This window comes from Lepidochelys olivacea, assembly GCF_965140295.1.
Source record: "Lepidochelys olivacea isolate rLepOli2 genome assembly, chromosome: 22".
Classification (NCBI taxonomy): Eukaryota; Metazoa; Chordata; order Testudines; family Cheloniidae; genus Lepidochelys; species Lepidochelys olivacea.
The window spans coordinates 16,657,787-16,673,915 of record NC_140432.1 but is presented as its reverse complement, the minus strand read 5'-3'; the positions used below and the strand labels follow the sequence as shown (position 1 = coordinate 16,673,915).

At 47.3% G+C, this 16,129-nt stretch overlaps 1 protein-coding gene across 5 annotated transcripts in view; it reads right to left on the bottom strand.

The window, feature by feature from the left end:
* Positions 1-924: 924 nt before the first annotated feature.
* Positions 925-16,129, bottom strand: part of DIXDC1 (DIX domain containing 1) — a 71,749-nt gene continuing 56,544 nt past the window's right edge. For 4 of the 5 annotated variants that reach the window (XM_084611750.1, XM_084611749.1, XM_084611751.1 and 1 more), the window contains 12 exons: positions 16,018-16,071; positions 14,955-15,005; positions 13,376-13,480; positions 12,658-12,711; positions 11,985-12,077; positions 11,823-11,894; positions 11,147-11,233; positions 10,789-10,950; positions 9,118-9,184; positions 7,210-7,318; positions 6,449-6,557; positions 925-4,764 (listed from right to left, as the gene is read on the bottom strand). In XM_084611750.1, coding sequence (XP_084467876.1) covers positions 4,684-4,764; positions 6,449-6,557; positions 7,210-7,318; positions 9,118-9,184; positions 10,789-10,950; positions 11,147-11,233; positions 11,823-11,894; positions 11,985-12,077; positions 12,658-12,711; positions 13,376-13,480; positions 14,955-15,005; positions 16,018-16,071 — 1,044 coding nt within the window. In that variant the 3' untranslated portion in view covers positions 925-4,683. The remainder of the gene's footprint in view (positions 4,765-6,448; positions 6,558-7,209; positions 7,319-9,117; positions 9,185-10,788; positions 10,951-11,146; positions 11,234-11,822; positions 11,895-11,984; positions 12,078-12,657; positions 12,712-13,375; positions 13,481-14,954; positions 15,006-16,017; positions 16,072-16,129) is intronic. The other variant, XR_014709248.1, reaches the window with a different exon arrangement.

The window sequence follows — 16,129 nt, the reverse complement described above, 5'->3', positions numbered from 1 at the left end:
CATGTTTGAGTCTCCCATAACATACATCTGTGTCCCAGAATTTATTGAGCTATCGGCCCCAATTCTGCATCTGCAAGTGAACCCCCAACACCATACAGAGCATGATTGACTTCAGTGAGGCTCACGCACAGATTTCAGCATCAGGGTCTTAATTTGTCTTGTTCAGGGTGTCTCTTTGCCTCAGTTTCCCCATCGGTAAAATGTTCCAACCCATCAGCTATCCTTAGCAATACTGACATTTCCCCCTGGGGACTGAGAGGCTTCATTAACATCTATAAAGTGCTTTGAAATCCTTGGTTGGTAGGTACTGTATATATGCAAAGTATGATTGTCCTTATCACTACTGCTTCAGGGTTTTTAAATTATTTAGCAAGAGCTGTTTTCAGCACACAGGACTTGCCTCTACTGTGCCATCACCATCAGAAAACACAGCCACTGCACCTGCATGCATAAACATGAGAATCTGTGGCTGCAGTGATATTTGCTCACAAATCTCTGAGTTAACTGAGCCCCAAACCTATTGCATTTCATTTTAAATTATATGAGCAATATGGTCTGGGTCAGGGGTTAGTTGTAGTTTTAAAATATCTCAAAAGCTCACTTGTATTTAAAAATAAAAACAACTCTTGCAAGAAATTGAACAGCCCAGAGCTGTTTGCTGTTTAATGTGCATGGATCCAAATCTTCTCTTCAAAGTGAGGTTCAGTCTCTGAGCTTTCCTGCTGTTTTTGAAGATTTTGGAAGCCAGATGGAACAGACCCTTTACTCAGTTCCAGTGCAAGATTGTCTTCTCTGCTGTGTATTCTGTTCCTACTACCTAGCCAACACACCCATGCACATGAGCATCGTATGCCTGTCAACATATTAAAAGCTTCAGTTCAAAGGAACCTCCCTCCCCAAGCAAAATAGATTGATCAGACTCCATTTGCAAACTACAGTTTATTGAGATGATTTTTTCTTGGTCCACAAACCCAAAGTACATCCAGTCAGATATATACAGCTCTTAGATGTACAGATAAACCTCGGTTCTCACTCTGTTGGAGGACCTGGATTTTGAGAGTAACTGACCTTTTAAAAAGTGATGAATGCAAACGTTAGAGTTTCTAGGAAAATATAACTTTACATATAGTGTGTATGTTAAATAATCAAGTTACAATTATAAGGAAACCAAAAAGTAGCTTTGAAGAAAGTAAGGCAGAAATAAACATATATAGAATCAAAGGAAAACATTTAAACCAAGTCCAAGGCTGGATTCTGATCCCATATGCCCTGCTCTAAATCAGGAGTAAATCCATTTAAGCCAATGGTGTTACACTAGAGTAAAACTGGTATAAGTGAGAGGAGAATCTGGCCCCGTGTGTACCTACTCTTTTCCAGGATTGTCTCGTTCCCCTTTATTTTGTGAATAACTTTCCCTGACCTAACTCATACTCCTGTCTGCTCATTCATACAATGACAGGAAGTCAAGAGAAAACTGCCATGTCATTGCAGGAACAAAGCTGAACCTGAGCTATGCATGTGTTAGAGCCTAGGGGAGCAATCCCGGGGGAGAACAAGGCATGGCCATGGCCTCCAATTTTAATGTTAGAAGTACTAATAGTTCTGTCTCCAGGCTCTCTCACACAAGTCCCAGTGACTTCTCTGGGAGGTGGGTGTGTGTATCCGAGGGCAGAGTGCTGCCAATGCTTTTCAAGGGTTTGAACTTAGTACAGGGATTATCTGTTCTGTCACAGAGGGAACAAGGTTTCTGTTCTAGTTCGTATGTGGTTTTAGCACTGATGAAGGCTGCTTGGCTGATAGTGCTACAGAATGAAATCTTTATCGCCAGAATACGCATAGGCAGTGGCAGTGCAAGTTTCCTTCTCTGCCTCCTCCTCCAAATGTACTTTGCCCCTGCCCTGAAGGGAACACGAGACAGCAAGTGGCTCCAGGGCTGATTCAGTCCTTGGCCCCTCTGCGGAGACTGCCAACAGGTGTTTCACTGGTGACAGTGGTTATGGGGATGGGGAACCCCTAGGAACAGGACAGATTCCCAACTCATTCCACTTAGGCCATCAACCAGCCATTGCTGGATCACTACTGAGTGAGACTGGACTGAAACCTATGACCTACAGGTGAGAAGTTCTATCACATTAGCAATTACCTCAGCCATTGAGTCACCAAAGACAACTCTTAAACACTGCTCATCTCTTAAAAGCAGAGAGGGATACAGGACGGATACATGGAGGCCTTTGAAAAATTACTGTTATAATTGTTTCCATAAAATGGGCAAGTCCTACCTGAAGCGCGCAACTCTGACTGAAATTAAGTGGACTAGTAAAACTTGAATGAAAAGACATTCAAGATAAATTGCAACTGAAATATAACAATGCATTTTAGTATGATAACCCCATGCTGTCTTATAGCTACGCACTAAAACACATGCACCAGAGAAACCAGTGATTTCCAGGGAGGAAGAGAACTTCTGTTTCTTTTCAGGACTGATACTGCTTTTCTCCCATTGAAGAACTTTCCCAAATGCTGATGTTCCAACGGCTGTTTGCAAAGAGAAAGAGTGTCTACAAATCAGCTGATGAAATGGTACTGGTCGATAACAGCCACCACGTGTTCTACCAGTGCAGGAATGGGACAGAAAGGCATCTGAGCTCTTCCTGCACATAAAGGGAGTGATAAGACAAACTACACGTAATTCCCGTCTATACAAGAAACAGCTGGCAAAATATAAAAACAGTAGGAACTAGTACTTTTGTAGTAAAGTAAAGCTAGTCATGGGACCCATTTTGCGTGGTGTTAACAGGAGACTGTACAAAACATACTGACATTCTCTAGAAAATGAGTAAACTACAGCACAGTATTGTGGAAATACACAGAAAGCACTTACACTGATATAAAAATATACACCTCAGACAATGATGTAAACTGGTACAAAATAATTCCAAAAAACAGGAACAAGTTTACAAAAGGTCATGTTAATATAAAATAATAACACCAAGTTTTCTTCATCTCCCAGCCTCACCCGCACAACTCAGACAAGCAGGCAGTCCAATGATGGGGCATGTGTACCAAAGATGAACAGACTGAGGCTCGACTCACTGTTTGACCTTTTCAGTCAACAGCGCCTGTCTGCTGCAGACTGCGGCCAGCTTTGCAGAAGTCTGGCTGCTTTAGAGTATGACAGCAGGGCCTGGCACTGCAGTGAGAAAACCTGGGACCCTAAGGTATGTCTATACTGCAAGGAAAAAAAACATGGTTGGCTTGTATCCGCTGACTTGAGCTCGGGCTGCAGGGCTATAAAATTGCAGTATAGACATTCGGGCTCGGGCTGGAGCCTGGGTTCTGGGACCCTCCCCCTTTGCAGGGTCCTGAAGTCTGGCTCCAGCCCAACTTGAATGTCTACACCACAATTTTATAGCCTCATGAGCGCAAGTCAGCTGATATGGGCCAGCCATGGATGTTTTATTGCAGTGCAGACACACCCTAACGGATCTCATAGCACGTGCTCTCCCAACTGACCATTTTCTACTCCATTAGGTGCCAGAAACGAAAGCATGCTGGAAATTGGGGTACTGCTGCTCACAATATCTATCCTACCAGTTTGGTTATTTGCTTAATGGCCTTGTCAGTCAGTGAACATCAAGTACATGGTGATGCCTGCACAAAGAAAGTTGGAAGAATGAATACAGATGCACCAATAGAACAGACTCTGTCACTTCATTCCTGAAGAAACATCCTGCTTGTTTCCTGGGAGAGTAGATTAGAATTTCTGTTGGCCTTGCTGGATGTATGGAAAGGGCAGGGATGGTAATGGCTGTAGGGAAAGGGCTGGCAAAAGGAGAAGCAAAAGTACCTCATCACCCCTGCGGGGAAGCTAGGAAATTTCCTGCTCCCTTCCCCGAAACAAAAATCCATTGGCAGTTAAGTAAGCACCTGGTTACCAAAGAGTTCCAACTTCCCAGGGCAACAAAGCAACAGAGCTCAGACCTGATTACAAGTTGGAGGGCAAACAGCAGAAGCAAGTCTAGGAAGTGGAAGCCTGCATTTGGGGAGAAAGACAACGTTGCCCACCTGGTGGTCTTTGCTTTGGTAGTGCTTAGCACAATCCACAAGCTTCTTTCACTGTCAGGTTCCTGGTGCTCCTTGTATCAAGAGCTTGCAAAGTTCACTGGAGGGAGCTCTGCCTCTTCAGCACAAATACTCTGGGCACGGATTTTGGCTGGTCAGATCTTCTGGTAAAAACTAGAATCTAGCAGCATCTTCTGGTCCATGAGGGCAGAACTTATAGTTTCAGGGATCACTGAGAGTTCATATAATACTGAATGTGTCAAATCAGAGTTGAAATGTGCAGTTTACAAACAGCAGCAGGCATTTCAGGGGGTGGGGGAACCAGGAGAATGGAGAAACACATTAATAAGGCCTCCAGGGTTTTGTTGACAGGACAAAGCAAGATGATTCTTTCCCACCAACCTGTAATTTCAGTCTCACAACACTGTCTGTATTTGGCCATGGAAAGTTAAATGCCGGGCATCCTCGCACACAAAAAGCATTTTACCCGTTGGTTGCAGAGAAGTCCTCTCTTTTGGCAGCTTGAATTGGACATGTCCCAGCTCACACTCTTTTTGGTCATCATCTCTGAGCACTGCAGCCAGTTATGGGTCCCCACAATAACAAGACTCAAGAATCTGATTAATTTTCCCCGTGATCCTCTTCCACCCAGGCTACAATTTTCCCCTCCCAACCAGGAACGATGTCATCATCATGGAACACCTATAAAAAGGCAGGGAGAGAGTCAGGTCACTTCCGGAGAATAGACACCGCTTTGTTACATCTGAATGGCATGAAAAATGGAGTAATTAAACCCAACAATAAAAATAACTGGCACTTACGTAGTGTTAGTTCCCACACGTACATACGTTAAGTTCCCAACATGCTTTAAAAACAACAGTATAGCTGCCTATTCCTCCCGCATAGAGAAAAAAAACAGGATTATTATCCCCATTTTTCCAAGAGGCAAAGTGAGATACAGAGAAGGATCATGATTTGCCCAAGGTCACCGAGGCAGTATCAGAGCCAGGATTAAAGCTTGGGAACTCCTGGCTGCCAGTCCAGTGCTCAGAACATTAGACCATCTCTGGAGAAACTGGCACTGATGTATCTTAACAAAAGTTTTTTTGGAGGAAGGGCATCATTTAGGGTTACTGTGTGGAGGAGGAAGAGGATTCTTTACTGTATAAAAATAGCTAAATTACAAACCAAGAACCACATTCAGCTGTGGCATAAGTAGGCTCACTGACTTCAACAAGAGTTGCACCGCTTATGCCAGAGTTGACTCTGGCCCCAAGCATTTAGGATACTTTAGAGAAAGCCCATCTCCACCAGCCTGGCTCATGCCCATTGGCCAAATGGAACAAACTCTGCATTGGTTTAGATGTAGAAATGGCCCAAATCCTGCTGACCTGCCCTATTCAAGAAACCTCTCTGACATCACACCTGCCTTAGCCCGGCTGCCCCGCCAACTGGGAGCCACCTCAGGTAACCGCCACCCAGCTGGAGCCTGCACCTGGCAATCCCTGTCGCACCCTAACTCCCTCCCAGACCCCAGACCCTTACCCACACCCCAAGCCCTGAGCCCCCTCCCACACCCTAACTCTCACAGAGCCCGCATCCCCACTGGCACACCAACCCCCAGGCCTGATCCGTCTCCTGCACCCAAACTCCCTCCCAGAGCCCACACCCCAACCCCCGCTGCAGTTTGAACCACCACACCCCCGCAACATAACTCCCTCGCAGAGCCCACACCCCCACCCAAACCCCCTGCCCCAGGTTGGAAACCCCTCCCACACCCTAATTCCCTCCCAGACTCTGCACCCCCACCCTAACCCCTTGCCCCAGCCCTGAGCCCCTTCCAGCACCCCAAACTCCTGCCCCAGCCTGGAGCCCCCTCTTGCACCCTTAACCCCTCATTTCTGGTCCCACCCCAGAGCCTAGGGGAAGCCCCGAGCCTCTGCGCCTCCCTGCAGGGCTGGTTGTGGCCTGCGACTGTTTTTTTCTGTGGGTCAATGGCCCCTGATAGAAAAAAGGTTCCCCACCCCTGTTTTAGAGGTATGACTTGAAATCTGCATCTTCCGAATGGTGCTATCATAGGAAGTGTCCCTGGGAGCAGCTGGCACAGTGAAGGAGGGACCCTGCAAATCACCATCCACCACTTGTGCACCTTTGTGATCACACTATAGTCAGTGCTCTGGGTGGGACTGAAGATGTCCCTTTTTGGCTCCTTACTTGGGGGCTGTTGTCCGTTAAACTGTAGCTCTGAAAACTAGCTCTAGCAAGTTAGAGATTTTGCTCACATGGAAAGTGAATGTGGCAGAAATGTCCAGGCTGTTGCTGGTGCTGTGACACCATACACAAACTTAGATTACGAGAGAGCTGCTACTGAAGAGGCCAAACATACCTCCTCCTTGACTGTGCCAAATTCTGGATCCAGGGCCTTGAAATGGTATCGGTGGGTTCCTTCCCGATCAATAGCTGCCTTGAAGTCCTTCAGAGTCACCTCACCTAACCTGCAAAACAGGAGTCAAGAGCTATCCTCGCTGGCAGATTCTGCCACGGGATTGAGATCAAGTGCTTGGACGAAGCTTGTCATATGGCACACTGAACACTAGCACCAGCATGGATCCCATGTGGCACAATGGACAGCAGCACACTGAGGTGAGCCAGAGTGCCTGGAAAATACCTGGTACATCCCAAACCAAAACATCTGATCACAGATAGAATAGTGTCTGATATTTATTGAAAACAAATCCAAATCAACTCTTTCATGTTTCTTTTTTGCACTGACCGCGATAGCTGCTATTTTAGATGGAGAGTCTTGCACTAAATGGTTTGTGTTGTGCTGGAGTAAGAGTAAAACTGTCTGGCTGCTGCCTACTCATAAAACCAGAGATGAATTATCATACAAACCAGAGATCAATCTTCTGGGGCTTGAAATAAACTAATTACATATGCATCAGCTGGGAAATCGGGTCAGGCCTAAAGTGACAAACACACACATCCTGGGTCTGCTTTCTTGTCACCACTTCCTCTTTGCAATGAAATAAATCAAAAGCCGGATTTAAGGGATGGAGGGCATGTTTTGGTGGGTAGAAGTACCACAGATTAGATCAGGGCTTTCAGTGAACCAAACTCTATTAGTGTGGCAAAGCCAGATCTCACCTCTTTGGTATATTGACCATGAAAGGTGTGAGTGAGCGATCAGTGAAGTAGAGCACTTTGGTGCAGGCACTGCTGCTCATAGTGGGTGTGCTGTGAGAATGAGGCAATTCTGCAAAGAGAGAAACACAAAGCACTGTCACTGCAGCCAAGGGAGAGCACAGTTTTCTTTCCCCCCCGCCCATTCCCCTAGAGGCATTCTCAGCATCACTGCAGCATGGGTGCAGAGACCCAGAGATGGGAAAGACCTATTCGATGATGGAGTCCATCGCCGCACAAGGGCAGGATATTGCCCCCTTACAGGAAGACAATGCACTGCAAGGTGAGTATTACAAGGTTAGCCTGAAGGGCCACCCTAGCGCTGCCCGAGGGGATGATGACACACAGCCCAATGCACACAGTGCATACAGCCCACTGACTACACGACAGATACTTTGCGTGCTGTCTTTGTAGTAACTGGAGAATTCCAGCCCGTTCTAGGAGAATCATCCCGTGAGTGACACCCCTTCTAGCAGCTCAGGGGTGAAGGAGGAATACAATATAAGTGATTATCATTCTGCTTGTCTTCACTGACAGAAAAGGGGGAGCAATAATTGATTGACACCTACAGGACAAGAGGTCATGTGTCAGCTCAGCCCTACTAACTCAGAAAGGTGCAACAGACCCAGGCACCTGCTCTTCTGCCCATATTACATAGACTAGGGATGTGTCTGTGCATGTGGTGGGTTTCTCTTTGTTAATATGCGCATCTCTCTTTCTGACTGCACCATTAGCCTCCCCATTCCTGCAATACAGGTGTGTCTATGCCAAAGGCTTAGGCAGGGGAAGGTTTACACAGCGAGACCCTCTCACAACATGTAAACAAAGAAAGCGAACTGCAGATCTGGACATCACTCATAAGGGCTTCGTGGCTTAATTAATCTAGAGCCATCTAGAGCCACTTTGAGCTCTTTACAACCAAGCAGTTCTGGGTTTGTGGTCTGCTAGAGCCTGAATAAATTGACTGCTGCAGTTGAGGGAAAGGTGCCTGCAGGGGCTTTGGGAGGCGGCAGGTGAGGCATGTTTTGCATGCATTAGGCTGATGACATGGAGGCTGCAGCATGAATTGCAGCTTTAGAGAAAAGAGAAAAGGCAACCCAGGTGACATCTCAGCAGAACCCACGTCAGGCTCTTCCTTCAGATACTAAATGTCCTTAATTCCTTTGCTAACACCGCCCTAAAATCCTCCTGGTGCTGAGCACTGCAATGTAGTTAAAAAGTGGGGCTCTCTATTCGTCCCTAGCACCAACAGGCTGACTCCTCACGGCCACTTTGAGAATTCAGTCTTTACAAACCAATGGATTTTTCAGGTTATATTTACAACCGACCCCAGAAAAGCAGTTCCCATGATGGAGAGGAAAATATCGCTGCTCTCAAGTCAGGCAAATGCAGGGAGGGAAAATCCTGTGCTACAATGTACATATTGACAGGTTTCAGAGTAGCAGCCGTTGTTAGTCTGTATTCAAAAGAAAAGGAGGACTTGTGGAACCTTAGACTCTAACCCCGGCCTAAGGATGGTACTCATGGCCACTAGGTGGTGCAAGCACCCAGTACAGCCAACAATAATCCTTAAGGAGTGAGAGAACATGGCATTTCCCCCTGCATCCAAGGAGTAATTACTATTATTTATATTGTGGTAGTGCCCAGGGATTCCAGTCAGGATCAAGCTCCCATTCTGCCTGTCCTTAGTCCCTTGCACTGAAGCTTGTCTATGAAGCAAATGGGCCAGGAGAAGTGCTACAGTAATGAGCAATGGAGTGAGAGGGCAGCCTGTTCTGCTTCCCAGGAGGGACACTGTGCAGTGAACTCTGTCCAGGAAATCGCTGAGCCGTGAAGCCAGCTTTTGGAGAGATAGAGCTGAAATGCACTCACTGGAGTTGGGAGGCCAGGAGTCTCGATATTCATTCACAGCTCGGCTTGCAGGCGACTTCCCTTGAACCTAAGGGGAAAGCCAAGACAGTGAGGGCAAAGGGTCAGTTCCCAGGGCCCGCAATGGTGCAAGCAAACTGACCAGGGAAGGAAAATGTCATGCAACAGTTTAAGAGAATCTTCTTCTTCCACACACACACCTAGCAACCAGACCTACCCAGACAAACACAACCAGATCTACACACAAGACCCCCCCACCACAGACACACAGAGACCCCCAATACATACAGATTTTCACCCAGACCCCTGCTGCAGGATATGGTATTTAAATGTAACCAACATGAATGACTATTTTCTCCCAAGATACTAGGAGTTCAGATTTCCCACAGCCCAGAGATGCAAAATGCCACCATCTACAACCCCTACTGAGGGTCAGTATGGCTATAGGGATGGACAGCCCTTAGAGAACAACAGTCAGAGCATAGACTCTGGAGTCAGGTTTGCCTGGACTGTGAATGTCATTGTTAACTTCTTCGCTCTGCCACACTTTTTGCAGACATGAAATAGACCCCAACGAAGAAATAACAGATGGGTTGGGCTGATTAAAAATGCTAACACGGCTCTGCTCCCAGACAGAGACAAACTAACCCTGTGTAGTCATAAGGCCAGCAAGTGTCTGCTTCCAAATACCACCGTCAGGCCCAATGGGCAGCACAACAGAGCCCAGGCAGCAGCAGTGACAGCCCGTGGTGGCTTAGTCACAGCTCTTTGCCCATACAAGCTTCACAATACTCTGCAAATGTTGACCAATTAATCCTCACAGCCCCCAGTGGGAGGGAAGAGGTGAAGTGACTTACCTAAGGTCACACAGCAAGTCAGTGACAGAAACAGGAACAGAACCCAAAAGTCCTGACTTATAGGCCCCCGTTCCAACTACTTGACTAGATCAGTGGCTCTCAACCTTTCCTGACTACTGTACCCCTTTGAGGAGTCTGATTTGTCTTGTGTACCCTGCAAGTTTCACCTCGCTTACAAAATCAGACATAAAAATACAAAAGTGTCACAGCACACTACTACTGAAATATTGCATACTTTCTCATGTTTACTATACAATTAAAAATAAATCAATTCAAATATAAATATTGTACTTACATCGCAGTGTATAGTATACAGAGCAGTATAAACAAGTCATTGTCTGTAGGAAATTTTAGTTTGTACTGACTTTGCTCGGGCTTTTTCTGTAGCCTGCTGTAAAACTAGGCAAATATCTAGATGAGTTGATGCACCCCCTGGAAGACCTCTGGGTACCCCCCCCCCCAGGGATATGCGTACCCCTGGTTGAGAACCACTGGATTAGATGACTGCTTCTCAGTGATATAAGAAGCACATCTTAGCATTAGGCCTCCAGTGCAAGACAGTGAGAGCAGAGATGTGAGGTACAGTAATGAAGCACCATCTGCTACACCCTATGGGTTCCCCCAGGGCTGTGCTGGGGTCCTTAGGGGCCCTCCATCTGCCACAATCTAGGCTTCTTTAGGATTCAGTGAGCAGAGTGACCACATGATCAGCACACTGCAGGGAGAGATGTGAGGGGATGGAGCACTCCCTGGTTGCTAGCTTTGGTCAGTAAGAGGAGGTGGAGGTATGAAGCCAAGCCCAGTGAGGAATGTTTACCCTTCTCTCTTGCCTCTTCTGTGTCTCCATGCGGTGCAATCTCTCCATCAGGCTGGAGATGCCTTGTTCCAGGCTGTCGATGGTGTGGTGCTGGGGGTCGTGGCCACTGAAACTGTTCCGCAAGCTGCGGAGGGCATCACGCACCAACTGCAGGTCGTTCGTCTGCCCAAGAGACCAGGAGAAGTCAGCCAGTGCAGGGATTCAGAGCCTCAGTGTAACCTCCCTCCCGGCACTGCACTTCTCCCAGGCCCAAGGGACCCTGAGGGGCCTGCACTTTCCCTTACAGGCTGGCAGCTGCAGAGGGAAGGATGCTGACTGGAGTCCTGAGCTGGCTCTGGCTAAGCAGCAGGGTACCTACCACTCTGTGGGCTGTGGGAGCAGCTCCTTTTCCTGCTGTCTGGAGGAAGCCATTGCTCTGAGTGCTGTGATTGCTGTAGGCCATCACCTGTTGCAAGGAGAAGAAACTTTAACAGAGGGTACAGCAAGTTTCTGAACTTCCTAGAAGAAGATTCCAAGGTGCCAACTTCAGATTTGTGAGAGGGCAGGGAAAGCAACTGCACCAACAATACAGCCCCATTGCCAGCAGCATTCTGCAAGGGTACAAAAATTCACTAAAGAATCCACACACCGCTGGAACCTAGGCAAGTGTAATGATTTTCATTTTGCAGATGGGGAAACTGAGGCAGAGATGGGCAGTGACTTGCCACAGGGTCTTGGAGGGGGTCAGTGTCAGGGCTGGAATTAGAACCCAGGAATTCCTGTTTCCCCATCCTGTGTTCAGACCACTGGACTTCACCCCTTGTCAGGTTGATGGACGAAGTTGAATAGGTCTGAACTTTCCCAGCTGACCTGCAGCAGAGAGCAGCCCCTCCCAGAAGCTCCAACTGTGATGTTCCATGGAACCTGGCCTCTCTGGGATACAGGGGGAACCCAGGGGAGCTTGGCACTGGACTCTAGCTGCACATTACATAATGTCAGACAGAGACCTGCATTCTGAGAGCCTGATGTGTTCCAAGTACTAATGCCCCACTCACCTCTTCTGTCTCTCTCTTCATGCACTGAGCCAGCAGGGCCTCCTTGTACTCCAGCTCCCGCTCCAAATCTGCCTGGAAAGGGAACAGACAAGTCAGTATGAACAGAGCTGACCAGGCTGGCACCAGCTTCTCAAGAGCAGGGCATGTTGGTGGGCTCTGTACCTGCTGGTAGCTGGCCTCGGAGAGCTGTTGGAGCATTTCGTCTAGCTTGGTCTGGTGCTGCTGTAAGTGCCGATCCTTCTGGCCCAGCTCCTTCTGCAACCCAGAGGGATTGGGGGCATCAGTGTATGAGCAGGTGATGAAGGCTCACCTTCACCTTCCTAAGGAGCCAGGAAGGGTTAAAGCTGGCACAGCCTATTTGCCTTAAACCCCATGTTCTAACTGTACCTTAAGGCCTTGTTTGGAAGGGTCAGTCAGGCCCCCACTGCCCTGGGCTACAGACACACCACAGGCTCAGCACTGAGGCCAGCAGCACAACTGATCTCAGCACAACAGGCCCAGGATTCACGTAAGGCCCTGAGGAAAATTTAATGACACAGATGTGATGAGCAGTAGGTTTGTGGGTGAGCATTGTGCACTCAAGTGCACACGGCTGATGCCAAAGTAACCCAATGACCACTGTGAAAAGCACTCTGGAGTACAGCACAGTCCTTCTTAACCTGAGCAGCCATATTCCAAAGGACATCACAGAGATCTTTTGTTATTGCTATTTATTCACAGTGACAATCCATGGGGGTGACAGAGCACAAAGCACAGAGAGGGCAGGAGCCCTACAGGAAGAATGTTTTCAGGGCTCTCCCAATCTCCATGTGGCTGGGCTTGGAGATTCTCTTACTTTGTATTCTCCCAGAAGTCTGTTCCTCTCTTCAACCTTCCTCTGCAGATCAATCTGCAGAAACAAAAGGGAGGTTTGTATCTCAGAAGATCCAGTGCATCCACTGACACAGTCCTCTCCTCACCCTTGTGTGATAAAGGCTGCCGTGGGGCGTATGTGCACAGAGTCACACAGCCTGAGGTTAGCAGCAATGAAGTTACATGCACAGATGCAGGGCAGTAAGCTGTTCCCCTGGATGTGGCAAATGCGCTGACTCCTCCTTCACCACTGCTGCCTCCTCAATGCTGATTCTACACACACACATGCTCTATCTGCCAAACGTCTCTTGCCTTTAACATGTGGAACAGAGATGAAGGGAACACTGCAGTTTTAGCCCAGTTACAATGAAAATATAAAGCAAAGTTTTCCTCTGTTTCAACCAATGAGGAGGGCCTTTGGAGGATGGGGGAGAAGAAGAGGGACCCCCATAAGTGGAGGGAGGAGCAGGAGATTCCAATGAGTCTGACTATAGGCCACTAGGCTTGCACTGCACTTTTTCCTCTGAATAGCCCTGTGATCACCGCTCCATCTATCCCATGGCTCACGGACCCACACAGTGCCCACCAGCCCCACACTGTAACTGCTGGGCCCTCTGCCCTGTAGTCTCAGACCCTGCAATCCCCAGCTACCCTCCCCAATACCTGCGACACTGTCTGAGTGAGCAGCACAAATGACTCACATTCTGGTTGTGCAATTCCTCCTTGTCCATATTTGCTCTCAGCAGCTCCTGCTTTAGCTGAAGAACTGAAGCTTCCTGCTGAGCCAACCTCTGCTGCAATGCATCCTGGGAAAATACACGTATTATTGTTAACACAGTGCCACTGGTGTGCATGGAGTAGGCAGGTGTCCTGCCATGAGGAGCTGATGGTCTACAGTAGATAGATAACACAGTGAAAATGACAACAAGCCCAGGGGAAATAGAGAGACATGCAGAATGTCCAGACTGTGGCCCATGGACAAGGGTGAGCCCCGGCACCCACAGAAGGATATGTGAAGGCATCTGCCTGAACAAGCTCTCAGGCCTTACACTGTGATTCTGTCTGCTGCTGAATTCTCTGCCTTTAGCTAGCTGTCAAAATCACCGAGGAATGTCTGTACTTCTGTTTGAAGTTCCTGCTCAGGCATGGGGTGGCCAATCTTCCCCAATGGGGAGAAGCAGCTGTATGTCTGGAGGCTCTTTTTGGTGGCACAGAGCCAGTGTCGCCCGTCTATTGCCTGCACCACCCACGGGGGAGAAACAGGCAAACATCAGTCAAGGGAGCAAGGCCTCAGATGTGAAAAATTCAAGCTTTCCAGTGAGGCATATCAGTGTTGGGCAACTCCTCTCTGAACGTGTCTCTGGGGAGCCAGGATCCATGCCTGAATCAGGGCTCACCCTTTCACTTTTCCATTCATATTACTGTGAAGCAAACAGCTCCACCTTGTACAGCAGTGTGCTTCCTCCATAACACAGTGTGACAGGCAGCTATAAAAATACCTTGAGCTCAGGAGCAGATTGTTAAATGCCCGTACTCCAGAGGGAGGTGCTGGGCAAACAGGAACACAAACAACCAAACAACTGCCCCAGCTAAGGAGGGCATCTGCACATGCCACGGTTCCCTCTCTGCTGCTAGGAATAAACCAATCCACCACACTAAAGTGTTTATTCCCAGGATAACAGGGCTAACAGGCCATGAGAACCACCATACACATACCTTGTTCCACCCATCCCTTTGGGAAACTGAGGCCCAAAGAAGCAATGTGATTTGGCTAAGGTCACAAAGACTGTGAAAGAGTCAGGAATAGAACCCAGCTGTCCTAACTCCCAGTTCCCTGCTCTGACCATATTCACTTCCCAGTGCCAGGAACAGAACCCAGGAGAAGAGCCACAAGAACGATTAAGGATTAGAAAACATACCTTATAGTGATAGATTGAAGGAACTCAATCTATTTAGTTTAACAAAGAGAAAGTTAAGGGGTGAGCTGATTACAGTCTATAAAAATCTATATGGGGAACAGATATTTAATAATGCGATCTTTAGTCTAGCAGAGAAAGGTATACCACAATCCAATGGATTGAAACTGAAGTTAGACAAATTTAGGGATTGTCTCCACTTACCAGTGGTCCCTTCTGGCCTTGGAATCTATAAAGCTATGAGCCCTGACTGCCACTTCCCTGCTCTAACAGGGTAAGCTGAGAGGTATCATGTCACCCCGACCCCTCTGATAGGCTCCCAGCGGTTACTGTTAACTATTTAATTAATTCTCTCTCTTCTCACCTTTATTCCTTGTAGGTTTCGTGCTTCTTGTTTGTATTTCAGTAACTCCTTCTGTAAACCCAACACAATTTGTTTAAATGGTAGTTTCATGTCATCCCAGAAATATCCCCATCCCTCCCAACATCTGGTCTCTGGAGACCCTCTGGAATAAAACAAACCCCATCTCCTCCCACAGACCAAAACACATGTCAGACCAGGACTCGTTTTAAAGAGTTTACAAACCCAGCAATAGAAATCACTCTTTCTCCATAAAACACCTTCTGAGCAACCATAGCTCTCCTAAACTCTATATTAAATTGCAGAGATAAAGTCTGCAAATCCCCCAAATCTACACCTTTGGAGCAATACAGAGCACTTTACTTCCAGCATTAGTGCTGGGCCACTGCCAACTTCAGTGCAGAGCACAAGAGAGACAGGCTTGACAGGAGGGTTTTTCTAAGCTGCTTTTATCTTCCACATGAAAGCTTGTTTACACCCAAACATGGCTAGAAATTTAACAATTGTCCTGGATAAAGGTTTCTAAATGCAGCACGATATGCATCTCTCGAGAAAGGCTCCAGCTTTGAGAACGTGCAGAGAAGTCTATTCGGGGCTGGACATAATTCAAATAATTGTTTGGTGTTTTTTTTTAAAGGAGAGCAGCATTGACAGCATTATTTAGAGGCAAACTGGATGAAAAGGGGGCAGTTCCCCAGATTCTACCCTACACTAGCTTACAACACAAATGATCATGAAACTATTCATGCGTGCGTAATAACAACAACACTCATAAAGCACCTCCCATGTGAGAATCTCAAAGCAATTTCCAAATTCATTCTCACGGCCCTTTGGGAGGAAATTATTAATCCATTTTAAAAATTAGAAAACTTGAGGCATAGGGAAGTGACTTAACCAAGTTCGCATCGCATGACAGCAGCAGAGCTGCTGACTCCCAGTCATCTGTGTGCAACAACATTCCCTCCCTCTGCTTAAATTAGAGAGCTATATTAGTGCACATAGAGAAGGAGCCCCCAAGATCCCAATCCCAATAACCATTCTTTGTTGTTATCTGTCCTCTTCTAACCTTTAGATCCTGATTTTCGTCCATGCTCTGGTCCAGACGACTTCGGATTATGACCTGAATGCAAATGCACTGCAGTTATTACCCATCCTCTGGCTGAACAGTGCACAAAGTT